Source organism: Hylaeus volcanicus, chromosome 7 (genome assembly GCF_026283585.1).
Source record: "Hylaeus volcanicus isolate JK05 chromosome 7, UHH_iyHylVolc1.0_haploid, whole genome shotgun sequence".
Taxonomy (NCBI): domain Eukaryota; kingdom Metazoa; phylum Arthropoda; class Insecta; order Hymenoptera; family Colletidae; genus Hylaeus; species Hylaeus volcanicus.
This window is the reverse complement of record NC_071982.1, coordinates 7,300,984-7,315,963: the sequence shown is the minus strand read 5'-3', so window position 1 is coordinate 7,315,963 and position 14,980 is coordinate 7,300,984. Positions and strand designations below refer to the sequence as shown.

Below are 14,980 nucleotides of genomic sequence, written 5' to 3'. Positions count from 1 at the left end.
CAAGAGATTTCAATTTCTTTCAATTTCAAGGCACGAAAGGTCAGTGAGTGAACTAGACAACTAAACATCCGCAATCGTTCCGATCTAACCGTGGCTGATCATTCATCTATCGGTTAAGTCGTAAAATGGACCGAGAAGAAAACTGTACATAATTCGCATTATCGATTCGTTAACGCATCATCTAACGGTGGTATCGAAGAGGTAGACGAGAACGAAGGAAGAAGAGTCGAAGCGAGCGTCCGTTCAAATTCACATAAGTCCGATAAAAACGTCCGATTGACGGTCTTATCCAACAACTTTGCTCCCGTACAAAAGCTCTACCTGTTATCTACGTAATTGTTTCTCTCCCCCCCTCCCCCCCCCCCCGGTATTTACGCATACGACAACATTTCTAATGATGGTCCATTTCATTCACAGCGTTCCAACAACTTCAATAGTCTCTGAGTTTCAACTACGATAATCGCCCGTCGCTTTATGTATCGAATATTTTTCGTTAAAAGTCTTGGGAGGCACAACCGTACGGTCAATTATGACGAAACGAACGCGAATAACAATTTACTTCGTTCGACTTCTTCTGTACGCAAGTTCTTTGAAACTTAAAGAGTAACCCTAAACATCCACCCCATCAATAAATAGGTAAATAACCTCTAATTAACGTTATAAGACCAGCAACATTTTTATTACTAACACCGGGTAACGTAGATTCGGCGTTGCAAGAACGAGACTTCGAAAGGCTCTCGTTTGAGGCTCGTTTTTACAACGACGGAATTATTTCACAAGAATTCTGCAAGTTCGAAGAAGCAAGAATATTTCCAATCGTTTTGTCTTTGGGAGATATGTTCGTCAAGTATTTCTTTCGTCTTTTGTTTCCTTTCTTCTCAACATTGAACTCGGTTGTGCCGAACAAGATTACACATCAAATTTGCTCTCACGTGTGTGTAACTTATGGATACTTCATATTAAAAATATACATTAAAATGTACGTACAATGGTATCGTTAACGTACACCATTTAACAAGTTCCCTACCTTTAGAGGTATCGCTACGTATATTTTATTTTTATCTTGTGTCTTACAGTAAAATAGATCGGTAAGCAAACGTAATCCTTGCCTATTCGCTTCGTGAGACTGAGTGCCGGTGGATCGTGTCAACAAACTTCTCTCGATACAGTTTCACGTATCGCGTGCTTCACGACGATGTACAAATAAATACGCAACTGACGTCGAATTTCGGATATTGTGCAACATCGACTATGGAGACAATGAATGTTCACGTTGGGTCGTAAGCTTGAAGCTACTCTTTGTTACGCCAGCAGTTACAACGATCGAAGCTAACCAAGCAAAACGGGCCAATATTTTCTTATTTTTGCGAAAAATATAATGTTCCGCTTGTGCAAGAAATCTTGCGTAGAACCTATCCGATTTCCGTAAAGTAATTAAGTGTTCGTTCGTAGTGGTCTCAAACTTACGACTGGCAGTGTGTTTGATGTATACTCGAGATTAATTGTGCCATAACGCTTCGAATACATTTTCATACTTCGAATCGAGTATCGAGTTTCTCTATTTCTATATATTGTATTTTCCGTTTTTTTGTGCAAACAGCCTGTCGTTATACAAAACGATGAAGCACGTAATAGTGATCCTGAAACTACGCCGAGAAAACGGTTGTACAATATTAGGTAATTAATAATGTAATTAAGAATAATTATATTATTCAACGATCCACCTGTCGCCGCTAAGAAGTATCTGGAACCGATGCAAAGTATCGCAGATTATCTTTAGAGAATTGAATTCAGCCATGTACACTTACGTTCAGAGAGGCATATATAATATGTATCGATACATATATTATATATCAGTTCAAATACAATAAAATTTTGTGTCAATAGGAAAATGTTTAATAACTAGTGGAGACATACACGTATATATACATATACATGTGTGTGTGTGTGTGTATATATATATATACATATAGTGTTTTAATACATTAAATCTTACTTTTTTTCGTTATGAAAAATAACAATTTCTTTATACTTTTTTTTTCTTCCTCTTTGATAAAAAAGTGTGTTGGCTAAGAGATTGCACTTTGTGATCATCTTAAAAATTTGTGATTAATTATTAGTGACTATACATTATATCTTATGTTTCGCACACCGATTGTTCGTACAGTCATCAGATACGTTTCTAATATACGTTAGTAAAGAACAAGTTAATATCGAAGATTATACGAGTCTTCTTTCTTTTGTTTAACGTACGTATATATATATATATATATAATCTTCGGTTACAATATAATAAAGACTGACTTCCCAGGTTGTCGGTTCGTCGAGAGAACGCTGTAAAACAAAGTCTACGATTCCCCTAATGGTAATGTAGGTACGATAAACTTTATATCTCCCATCCCTCCCCGTTAATCCCATGTCTCGTGTTCCTGTTTCATACATTTCCCTTTCGACTATGCACCCCATTTTTGTTTCTTCTCTCTCTTACACGAATCTCATCGACGCGTCGTCTTGTGCGGACAACGTGGGCAAGTCACCCGAAAGGAGGGCCACAAATGGTGCCAGGCACTATTTATTCATATACCGTTTGTGTATTCCATTAATTACGTTAATTACAAGTAATGTACCAAATACGACTCTTGAGAGCAGCTCAGACCAGGACACATCCTGAGATTGAGTAAAGCATAGGCTGAGACCATTCCGAAGCAGTTTTAACCAGGAAGAAGACAACTCGGTATTTTACAATTGCAACCCTTGTCTCGCCAAAGTGTTCTACGGATTTCCGCTATGCGCTGTTAAGAGATCAAGTTCGGTTTTTCTTTTTTCTTTTTTAATCGTTAATATAGATTCAAACGAATCGTTTAACCCCCGTGTCGCGTGAATTTTGTTTTGTCTATCCGAAACTTGAAACCAATTCTTGGTTGTTTGTATAACTCGCGAATTAACACGTTCGAGTCGAACGATTAGGTGATCGAATCTGTAGAGTTAGAGGGTTAAGCGTCACATTTGTCCACCGTGATTGTTCAGAAGATACACACTCGCTAGAACGTGTTCTCGTTGTGCACGATTTTAGGCTTTAAGGGTTGCAAATCTCTTCTCTCGTGTTACGTCTTATTTCTTCTTTCATATCAAATGTGCAAAATATTTGTGGAAAATGTATATAACGTACGTATGTATGTATACATATGCGAGTTTGCGTGTATATACCTATTTTTTTTTTTTTTTTAATAATCAACACTATATAATATGCTTATCTCACATATAATATGCATATATCTCGCCTATTACCTCGTAATAATCAATATATTAATTTCCAATCGTGTTCTACAGAATATCGTAATTATTTTGAGTACAGCAGCCGATTTATCATTTATCGTTTCATTAGCGGGCATAGACCGTTAATTAGTTCGCTAAAAAAAAAAAAAATGAAAAAAAAAAGAAAAGAAAGAGACTCCACTATTATAAAAAAAACAAACCGACGGTTACTCAACGAATCGTTAAAACGAATATAAAATCATCTACAATACGTGTATAATCTTTTATAATAAAAGTTGCAAGATTCCTTAAATCTTTTAAAGAAGAGTACGGTTCTTAAGCAAAGGAAAGAAATATTGCAATTTACAAAAAAAAAGAAAAAAAAAAGAAAATAATTGTAGGATAAAATTTCTACCACTAATCGAATATCATTATTCTCTGACTAGGCATTCAATTAAAAAGACATTATATGTTCATTGCTTCCGGCATTGCTTTGTAAAACATCAATTAACGGATTATGCCGCGGACTCGTCTATCTACCATAACGCACAAAAAAAAAAAAAAAAAAAAGTAACAAAGTACAATTACTGGTAATTCCCTACCGTAAATTATAGACGTTCGCAAGCTCTATCAAGAAATTCGGTTGTCGATGCACTTACCCCGTACGGACCCAGGCACTCTTAAAAATAACGTTCGAAATACCGTCTCAAATAACGCGTGCGATCTTATTTCACCGTGTTATTTATTACACACCTTCAGAGGTTAGGATCGTATAATTTCTATTACATCCAGACGAATTTGAATAAATAAGAAATCGAGATGTTGTTCGAACAAACGATTTCCTATTTCTTTCTATTTTTGTTTTTAAATTAAATTTACCCAGGTCCGGTATCCCGAAACGCTCCCGCTCCTGGAGCGATAAAAATTCATTAAACACACGCCTATTCCTTTTCCGTCTATTCCACTCTAAAGGAATAACCCTCGCCGTAGCGACAAGTATCAAAGACACAATGCCATATCACGAAGAAAATGACAATGAATTAATGACATATATACAAACAACTTTGTATTATATACATGAAAATATATATATATATATATATGTATGTATTTCATCATATATATATATATATAATATATATATACGTGTAACGCTTCAACATTATGGCACCGTATTTAATCGTCAAACAAACGCATTGTTGTGTGTGTGGGCTTTGAAAATATATATATATAAATTTACGTGTCGTTTATATATATATATAAACAAAATTTCTGTTTTCTTTTTTTTTTTCCCCCAAATCCACCGAACCGGAACCGTGACACGATCGTTCCTCGCGCACCAAAAAAAACCGTGTCGGGGGATGGGATCGGCCAAAACGTGTCAAACGAGTCTACGACTTCGAGTCCTGGAACTTCACAAGCACTATACGCCGTTGTACGTAGAGAGATTTATGAAATGACCGAGCGTGACCACGTGGCGGTGGTTTCAACATTAAGTCGCCCAGCCCTCAGTGATTCTGGAACGCTTCATCAGCGGTCCGTTCTCATAGTCTGAATTGTTCCCTCCGTTTCCGCCGGAGTGGCTCGTTCTTATGTCCGCCACCGAGCCACTGCCCGGTGACGGTAGATTCGTTGGCGTTATGCTCCCGGAATGAGACGGAGGTGGATTACTGCTAGGTCTGCTCGAGACAAGATTCAACGACTGCGGCCCGGGATGAGGTACGTGGTGCGGTGGCGGACCGCCGGTGCTGGACGACGGTCCAACGTTCAGAGTCGTGTGGTGAAGATTGCTGGCGGTGGTGGGCCCGCTACTGTTCGAACCGCTGCTACCACCGAGCGGATCTCTGGGTGGACTGATCGGTTCGCTTTTTATCTTCACCGGTAAGGGCGACGTGGCTGGTGGTGGTGTACTACTCGACACAGCTAGATGAGGAAGACCACTGAAACACAAAATATCGCGTATTATTACCGCAACCAATTTCCTTACCAATAACCAGCTGTTTGTTAGTAAACAAGTAATTGTAGTAACTCGGTAATTATTCCATCTCTAGCAATCGAAGCATGAGAGAAAACAAAAAACAAATTAATGAGCGCAAACAAAGATGAACGTAACCAACCCGTTCATCATTGTATACTCGTGTGATTCACTGGCGTGCAAACGACAGTCAAAACGAGAAAAAAAACTATAGAAACCCTAGTGGACGTTATCGTATGCTTCCAACCTTGATAAAGGTAAGTCGAGCTACATATATAAACGAATTATGTAAATAATTTTTGCTTCTTTTTTTCGCAAAGACAAAAACGAGGAAGTTCTCGAAGGAAGATATGCGTTAATGATTGAGAAGATCTTTGAATAGTTTGAAGATCTTGGAGAAGAATCATAGACCACCTGGACATATAGTTTTCTTTCGCAACAGTAAGTATGAAATATGATTTACCTGATGCTGGACATGGTGGCTGCTGAATACATTGATAAGTCATCAACGTACCTCTGATGAGACCATGCTAGACTTCCAAGGTCCGAGGAATAATCCGTTGGACCAAAGCTAGAGTAACCAGCTGGAACTGATGGCGTTTGCAGTGCTACCACCGGCGTATTCAACGAGGATTGTGCATGGCCACTCTGCGTACATGAAAACAACGAAATAAAGTTGTTAGAACAAGACAATCTTCCGGTTATTTAGAAATTATTATTCGGACTGTGATATGCACGTGGAAAAATTTAACAAAGCTGTCCTGATACATATACGGGTTAGTACCAGGGTTGGTTAATATTTGTAGAATATATATTTTATATACTATTTCAAATAATAGATTCTTCATAATTCAAATAAAATAGTATTTCAAATGGGATATAAAATTTCAGCAAATAAAATATTTTATTTTGATAATCTAACACATAAAATAAAATATGTTTCATTTGAATAACATAAAGCATAAAATAGAATACTTTCCATAGTGCTTAATTTGAAAATAAACTGTGTATGTATGACATACAGATGGAGAAACTATTTCTCGCAAATATTATGATTTCTTGCGATTGAAGAATATCTCTTTCCATCGTTCATTTTATGAAGATCCTTATTAAAGATTCTTAATAGAAGTATTCATTGAAGAACTACATTGAATGTACGTTTATAATGCAGAGGAAAAGTACTTCGTTCGTTTTAGATTACCAAAATAAAATATATTTTTTATCCAACTTCGAAAAAGGAGGAGTTACTCAATTCGATATATGTATTTTTTGCACACTATAATTTAGTAAAATAAAATATTCCGAACTATGGCACAGATATTTTCAGTGTTTTTCAAATAAAATATTATTTGAAATATTAGCTTAAAAATTTCTTATGACAAATAAAATATTTTATTTAAAAAACTACTTGCATGATCCGAAATAAAATATTTATTTACTATTTACTATTTAAAATACGTATTTTATCCAGCTCTGGTTAGTACGTCATTAAGAGAATCTTCCAATTTGAATATTTTATACAGTGATTAGATATCTGAATAATTACACTATTTAAATAGCGTAGACTAGACGTTATTTCCGAGCTTCTAGACGACGCGAATGCCGATGAACACGGACCACGACAGAAATGATAATATCGGGTATTCGAAAAAGTTCGTGACGTTTCGCAACCATTTGCAATGATTTCATCGCATCGTTCTGTGATTGGTCGACCACATGCAAATCCTTGACATACAAATTTTGATAGAGCATTTTGTCCGTAAAAACCACAAAGGGCCTAGCCGATTAAGATGGTCAAAACTGCCCTTAGAGCTTTTTCAATAGCTCTTGTATCATTCGAAAGCTGACCAAGAAAAACCCTTCTGAGTAAAATTTTAACCCTCTTAGCTTGCCCGTGAGGGTAGGTACAGGGTAAAATAGATTTTACGCTTTTCGGGGCGCATTTTCCGATCTGAAATGCGTTCTAAAATTCTGAAAAAAAATCTGACACGTTCCGGATCCCAAGGCGCATTTTTGAGAATTTTTTCAGATTTTTTCGTTGCAAACTGTGGTCGTGAAAAATGATAAAACCTCAAAAAAATCGGAAAAACATTTTCTTCTCAAAAATATGAAGACATGCTATTCTACTGTTTGGTTCCCCGATAAAGTACTATAACAGGCAGTGTCGTCAATTTTTAAAAATATTTTTGTTCGGTTGCTTCATTGTCAAAAACAATAAAAACTGAATTTTTTCGACGTGTTTGCTGCGAGTATTTATTGTTTTTGACAATGAAGCAGCCGAACAAAAATATTTTTAAAAATTGACGACACTGCCTGTTATAGTACTTTATCGGGGAACCAAACAGTAGAATAGCATGTCTTCATATTTTTGAGAAGAAAATGTTTTTCCGATTTTTTCGAGGTTTCATCATTTTTCACGACCACAGTTTGCAACGAAAAAATCTGAAAAAATTCTCAAAAATGCGCCCTAGGATCCGGAACGTGTCAGATTTTTTTTCAGAATTTTAGAACGCATTACAGATCGGAAAATGCGCCGAAGAGCGTAAAATCTATTTTACCCTGTAACTACCCTCACGGACAAGCTAAGAGGGTTAAAATTTTACTCTAAGGGCAGTTTTGACCATCTTAATCGGCTAGGCCCTTTGTTCACAAGCCTGCGTAGCATTCTCGCGTTGATCGAATACCCGTTTCATTTGTGAGGCGACGGTGATAGACTCACATCGTAACTAGTGTCTTCGGAAAGAGGTTGCGTAAGAGGTGTTGGAATAACTACTCGAAGATTAGTCCTGTGAGGATGAGGCGGCGGGGGTGGAGGCGGTGGTTGCGGCGAATGCCTAGACTGATTGCTGCCTTTATTCCCACTGCCCCCGACTCCCAGCGCCGGCGAAGGTCCTGGACTAGGTGAACCTCCGAGCGGTGACGCCGATGGAGGGTATCCGTTGCTCATCTCTAACATCCCTCCCGGTGGATACACTGAACAGATAAACCATGGGTCGTTAATATTGTTCGAAAAAATGAACGAGTCTTACACTGGATCCTCGACTTGGTTTAGGGCGAAAGAGAACGCCTAACCAAGCCAAGGGATTTTTCTAGAAATGTTTATCGGCTTGTATCGTACCTGAGTCTGTTTCAGAAGACGACGGTCGTGGAGAAATGCTGGTGTGTGCCATTTGAGGACTAGATCCAAGTAGAGATTCGCCGTAACTATTCACTGGTACAGATACGGGTAGAGCGTAATTAGATTGTCCCATTGCCTGAAATCGTAGCAAATCAAAGAATACGTCATTAACACCGATTTCATTATAGGACAATTGACGAATATTAACGAGTCAGAAATAAACGAATTCTATTTCCATCAAATGGATTTGTAATATCTTTCTTTTAGCGATGAGGTGTCTTTTAACTTTGAGGTGTAGTAAGGGAAACTGGCTATGACTCATAACTGCTCGCTCGTCCAAGGAACAAGGATTCGAGTTTGTACGATGGCACGTAGCGAGATGGTACCGGACAGCAAACGAGTATTGGGTAAATTTGCTTGTTCGCGTTACGATAATAAACGGCGTGAATTAAATCGAGTTCTGTCGGTGACAAATTGCGCGGCCCGATGACGTCTGATGGAGGCCCGTTGAAAGCTAATAAACGTAACCACGAGGACTAACGAATTGCAGCCAAGTCATGTGAAAACTCTGGACCAGAGGTTCCCAAAGTGAAGCGCGCCTAACCATCTGCGAACAATCGGTTTCGCGTGCGCGCGGAGATTCTTCTAGCCGCAATATTTTTCGCCGACTTTTACAAGTTTAACGGAACATGTAATCCGATATCGCTATCGGAGCAGTAGTATTCGAAATACTATTCGATTATTAATATTTTAGCGCTGCTATCCGAAACCGTTGTTCCAATATTATTGTTTGAGCGTCGTTACTCGTGCGTTGGTAAACCAGCGCTAATGCTCGGGAATCATTGGCAACATTCGAGCACCCATAAAATATTCAAATAGTCCCAGGCCTGATATAATATGTAAACCTCGTGCCGCTCTCGACCTTGTTTCCAAGATGCATTTCGTTTCGAGTAATCCTCGTTTCAGGCTGGCCAACTGTTTCCTATCTTTCAGCGATATTGACAGTTTGTAAACGCTTTCATAATGCTCGATGAATCATATCCGATCCGTTCTCTTATCGAGGACCGCGTGGAGACGTTCTAACGCCGCTTCCAGCGCGAGGAAACGATCTCTCGCGTTTCCGGAAATGCCAGGTGCAATTAAGGAGTAGATAAGATAAAGGCTTTTGTTTAAAGTAGGTGGAGAGAAAAGGAAAGTTACAATTCTATCGTTTCGGGACGCGAGTGGGAATACAGTAGTGTCTCGTTAAGCGCACCGATTTCTCCACGATAAGTGCACCGATTTCTCCACGATAAGTGCACCGATTTCTCCACGATAAGTGCATCGATTTCTCCACGATAAGCGCACCGATTTCTCCACGATAAGCGCACCGATTTCTCCACGATATGTGCACCGATTTCTCCACGATAAGTGCACAGCCCCCATCATGGGGGGTGGAGTTATTTTTCTTAAAGGGGTCCCGGAGTTCGATCGCCGAGCAGTGTAACATGATCCGGGATCACCCGGTGAGACAATTTCACCCAATGCTGAAACTTTGTTATTATTAACTTTTTTGTTTAAAAGCTTTTACTGTCATATTCCTGGCATTCTTCTGATTAAAATGAGTCCAAACACGACGTAATTCGCAACATGTTTACTTGTAACGACTTATTGTGTATTATACAGGGTGTCTGAAAAATGTTGGAGGTCTTTGAAAGGGGTGGTTCAGGGGAGTGATTTGACACAACTTTTTCCTTAACGAAGTCCCAGTCTCGAAGCCTCGACCCTTTCAAAAACCTCCAACATTTTTGGGACACCCTGTATATCGTAGAACACTAACTAAAAATAGATGCATGGTAAATATCATCCGAATTATATCGTGTTTGGTCTCATTTTAATCAGAAAAGTGTCGGGAATATGACGGTAAAGGTTTGACAACAAACAAGTTAATAATAAAAAAGTTTCATCGTTCTCTTCTTTATTCGCTGTCCTTCTTTACGTTTCAAGCTCGTCGGCAAACATCAAAGAACGATGTCCACGTTAGTCGCACAACGTCAGTCCCGAGCTTGTGCGATTAACGAGACATTACGGGAAAAATGAAGAAAATTTCGAAATGGAAATTTCGAACGATTAGCGGAGGACGCGCAATTATTGTTAAAGAGATGTTTTCTTGTAGTCATAGCCATCGTTATAGTCAGTAATTTTTGTTACCATACTCATCCTCATCGTAATAATAATTGTCGTCACGTGATCATTGCTACTGTCACCATCGCGTTAGCGGTAATCGAATAGCAGAACTCGAAGAGTTGAGCGTGGGAAGAGACGATCGCTGTACTCACCCGAGTGCCGTTGTGCTGGTGCCTCTGCATCATCAGCTGGAACTCCTCGTCGATCTTGGTGTATTTGGCTTCCGTACGCGGAGTGAGATTGTATTCGATCGCATCGGGCTCCGGACTTTCTGGAGACATGGCACCCTTATGTTCCTTCTTGTTGAGTGCCTGCAAGTGTCAGCAGACAGGTTCACGTGACCACACCGCCCGAGGGCACTCAACCTTCGCATGCACGTTAATTTAACGCTAACAGTGGAGACTAGCATTCTAATCCCGCGTTTTCGCTCGTCGTCGACCGGGTCTTGTATACTTAATCATTCGCACGCGAAACGAGCCTAACGCGACAAATAACTATCGCGCTTTTATCTGTACGACGCTCGCGGCGTTCCCCAAACCTTTCCAACCTCGTCAATTTCGATACATTCTTACGGTCTAGTTCGCGATATCGGTGTGTCGATGCAGTAATGTCTCCATAAATGCACAAGCACGGGACCGAACTTGTACATTTATCGTAGAGTTCGTATATTCTCTGATGTTTGCCGACGAGCATTCGAACGTAGAGGAGGAGAGCGAATAAAGAAGAGGACGGGGCGAAAACACCAGGGTATGTCAATGAGACAATATAACGTAACGATGAAACTTTTTTTATTATTAACTTTTTTTGTTGTAAAACTTTCACCATCCTACTCCCGACATTTTTCTGAGTAAAATGAGACCAAACACGATATAATTCGGATGATATTTACCAGGCATCTGTTTTTAGTTAGTGTTCTAGGATATACAGGGTGTCTCAAAAATGTTGGGGGTCCTTGAAATGGGGGGTTCGGGAGGTGATTTGAAACAACTTTTTCCTTGGCGAAAATGTTGTCCGAGGCTTCGTTAAGGAGATATTAACACCCCTTTCAAGGACCTCCAACATTTTTCAGACACCCTGTATAAAACACAGTAAGTCGTTACAAGTAAACATGTTGCGAATTACGTCGTGTTTGGACTCATTTTAATCAGAAGAATGCCAGGAATATGACGGTAAATGTTTTACAACAAAAAAGTTAATAATAACAAAGTTTCAGCATTGCGTTAAATTGTCTCACCGAGTGATCCTGGATCATGTTACACTGTTCGGCGATCGAACTCCGGGACCCCTCAAGAGGTATACCCCCCAATTGGTGGCGGGGATGGTTTCTGTGCATTTATCGTAGACAAATTTGTGCATTTACCGTAGACAAATTTGTGCATTTACCGTAGACAAATTTGTGCATTTATGGAGACATCACTGTAATCTTGCTTATTTTAACACTATCTATCTTTACGACTATCTATTACCTCTACTCGATTCTCTACTCGATTCAATTATCTTCACTAATAATTCTCGTATCTATAAACATGCGAACAGCTGCCGTAAGTATCTTAATCCCCTCCCCCCATTTCTCTCTGCTCTTGATCCGTTTCGTAGCTCCTCGGACAACATTGTTGTTCCGATAAGCGATCCTCTAATTATTTCGAGCAGCGTGGAAATACGAACCACTTCGGGTTCGATTACAATCGCTCGCGACTCGGTATTCGTGCACGTGCAGGATTAAAGGGACTTCGAACGTCGTCGAGACGTTCGTCCTGCACGCGCAACAGTCGCAGACCTGCATCTACGCTATTTTTTCTTCTCCTTTACTCACCGTGGTATCTTAAAAACATCAAAATCATTTCTGGACCGACTCACAGTGCAAAATGTACACGCTTTATTTACCGGGAGCCTATTTATATTTTAATCGCAGTATTTAGCTATTCGAATTTATTTACTGTCTCGATGGTTATCTACTTAGTGTTTGGAGACAGACTTGGCTTTCAATGTACCCAGTGACAGAATGGAGGAATTATTTTGTCAGCCTAGATTTGCATATACTACCGTAGAAAATTCTTTTTTTTAATTGAAGACTGTTTCTAAAATAGACTGTTTCGGTAGATAAAATGTTAAACACTTCGTTTCTATCGAGGAGTAAAGAGAATATTGAAAACAGGACCTCCTTGTATCGACCCCGATTCTTGAATTTTAAATTAAATTTTGAAGCTAAAACGAACGACGGATTATTAGTTGCGATCAATGGACCTGGAAACGCTGGCCATTAGTCTTTTCTAATGCCCCGTACAAATAACAAACCGCGCGAAAAACGGCCAACGCTGGAAGCGTCTTATACGCGCGCAGATCCGGCGCAGAGGCTAGCGTAATCTCGACGATCGACGACTGAAAAAGTTAACGACCAGTGATGATACGGGACCGCGGGGAGGATCGAGACATTTTTTCACTGTGAATCTCTCATTCAACCGGTACACGATCGACACCTTCCGGCTAACGTCCGTGCCGTCGAGCATGCGCGAATCGTCCTCGAACACGATCGAACGAACGATGAAGCTACGATAGATGAAGCTACGTGAACTTGGCACCCGACTTTTCGAAAATTAATTTTTTTTTTTATAGAAAACGATAGCATTTCGTTAGTTACCTTGATTGTACCTCCGATAGTTTCGTTTGTACCTCGACCAATTAATAATTCAAAAAAATTCAAGAAATGCTCAGCACCCGACATCGAGATTTTTGAAATCGGTTTATCCCGATTCTTTAGAATCGTTCGTACCCGCCGGAATCGCTTTTCTTTTCGTTTCTACCTCGATAGTTTAAATTTTTATAGCAATCGTTGATCCGCGTAAGAGTGAAGTTCGTTCGTTTTCAAGATTAAGATAAATTTCAAGAAACTAGGAATTTTTGATTACGAGAAACTAATATTTTCTCGTGATTCGTAGCCAGTACACGCGGGAATTGTTATCCGTTTCGTTCGCGACATTGACGGTTTTCGGGAAGGTAATTCGGCGGTTTCCACGGAACCTTGACGATTACTGAGGAGAAATCGGCTCACCTCGATGATATTCTTGTTGGTGAGAGACTCGTGGGGTTCGTTGTACTCGGTGTACTTGAGAAGGACCTTGTCCATGTCGGTGCTCGCATACTGGTACAGCTTGTTACTCGAACTGAAGATAATCAGGGCGATCTCGCAGTCGCAGAGCACCGACAGCTCGTACGCTTTCTTCATCACCCCGAATTTCCTTTTGTTGAAGGTCACCTGTGGACCAGCGATACCGTTTCATTTACGTACCAGGGATTTACCTGATTTCGATAGCGACGGGATCGACACGGTGTAACCACGACGATACTTGATGCTCGAGTAAATCGCTCTCTGAATTTGAAATTTAACCCTTTGCACTCGAGGCCTTTTTATCTGGTATCCGTATCGTCGCTCACAAAAATATTCGGACACTATAAGAAATAACATTTTTTAATTAAACTGTAACATTAGACGATATCCCACATTGATATATTGTTGGTAATCCATTTTGTTGTATAATATGTCTAAATCGATTCCTCAAATTAGAAAAATAATTTTTTTTAAACACTCCGTTGACATGGATGCCCATTCTTTTTAAATGCTCTTCTTCCTAATTTTCGATTCTTCACGAGTCCGTACATTTGAGGGTTAATTTCGAAGCAGCCGGTATGTGCGTAACAGAGGGGAACCGCGAGAAATAATAAAAAGTCGATATCTCTAGATCGCTATCATAATCGCTACAACGATGCCGTGCTCGAAATATTTGTCCGTCGTCTTTGATAGCATCGATGCTAACAACATTGTTATTTTTATCGATTTCGAGTATCGAATGTTAACGACTCGCGATAAAGCGTTACACCACGGACCACTCCAGTATCGAAGCCACCGCGAATGTACCTACGATGAGAATATTCATAGCAAAGTATAGTTTTAATCGAAAACGAGTTGCAAACCCGATCGTTTCGTCGAGTAAATCGACCTCTGAATTTGAAATTTAACCCTTTGCACTCGAGAGGTGACTCACTAGGTTTCCTTTTTAGATTTCATTTCCTTGGAACTCCAAGTGTCGATAAAATGATTGTCGTTGAGGCAAAGGGAAATCTCAAATTAGAGATCTCATTTTCAAAGTCGATCCAAGTTTAGCATTCGTGACAATAGAATCCTAAGAAATACTGTCTGAATAGGCTTGGGGTGGTTTTCAGTGGGACCGGCAATATTTAACACCGTTCATGTACATACTGTCTGAGTAGGTTTCAGGTTGTTTTTGGTAGAGTCTGCAATGTTCAATATCGTTAATGTACATACTGTCTGAGATGTTTGGTGTAGTTTTTGGTAGAGTCTGCAATGTTGAATATCGTTAATGTATATACTGTCCGAGTATGTTTGGTGTAGTTTTTGGTGGCGTCTGCAATGTTGAATATTATTAATGTATATACTGTCTGAGTATGTT

General features: G+C 39.6%; 1 protein-coding gene across 8 annotated transcripts in view; it reads right to left on the bottom strand.

Annotated features, from left to right (window-relative positions):
• Nucleotides 1-347: 347 nt before the first annotated feature.
• Nucleotides 348-14,980, bottom strand: part of LOC128879831 (myocyte-specific enhancer factor 2) — a 92,141-nt gene continuing 77,508 nt past the window's right edge. For 5 of the 8 annotated variants that reach the window (XM_054129347.1, XM_054129343.1, XM_054129345.1 and 2 more), the window contains 6 exons: nucleotides 13,564-13,767; nucleotides 10,667-10,825; nucleotides 8,349-8,484; nucleotides 7,950-8,203; nucleotides 5,694-5,878; nucleotides 348-5,195 (listed from right to left, as the gene is read on the bottom strand). In XM_054129347.1, the coding sequence (XP_053985322.1) occupies nucleotides 4,748-5,195; nucleotides 5,694-5,878; nucleotides 7,950-8,203; nucleotides 8,349-8,484; nucleotides 10,667-10,825; nucleotides 13,564-13,767 (1,386 nt within the window). In that variant the 3' untranslated portion in view covers nucleotides 348-4,747. The remainder of the gene's footprint in view (nucleotides 5,196-5,693; nucleotides 5,879-7,949; nucleotides 8,204-8,348; nucleotides 8,485-10,666; nucleotides 10,826-13,563; nucleotides 13,768-14,980) is intronic. The other 3 variants (XM_054129351.1, XM_054129349.1, XM_054129350.1) reach the window with 3 other exon arrangements.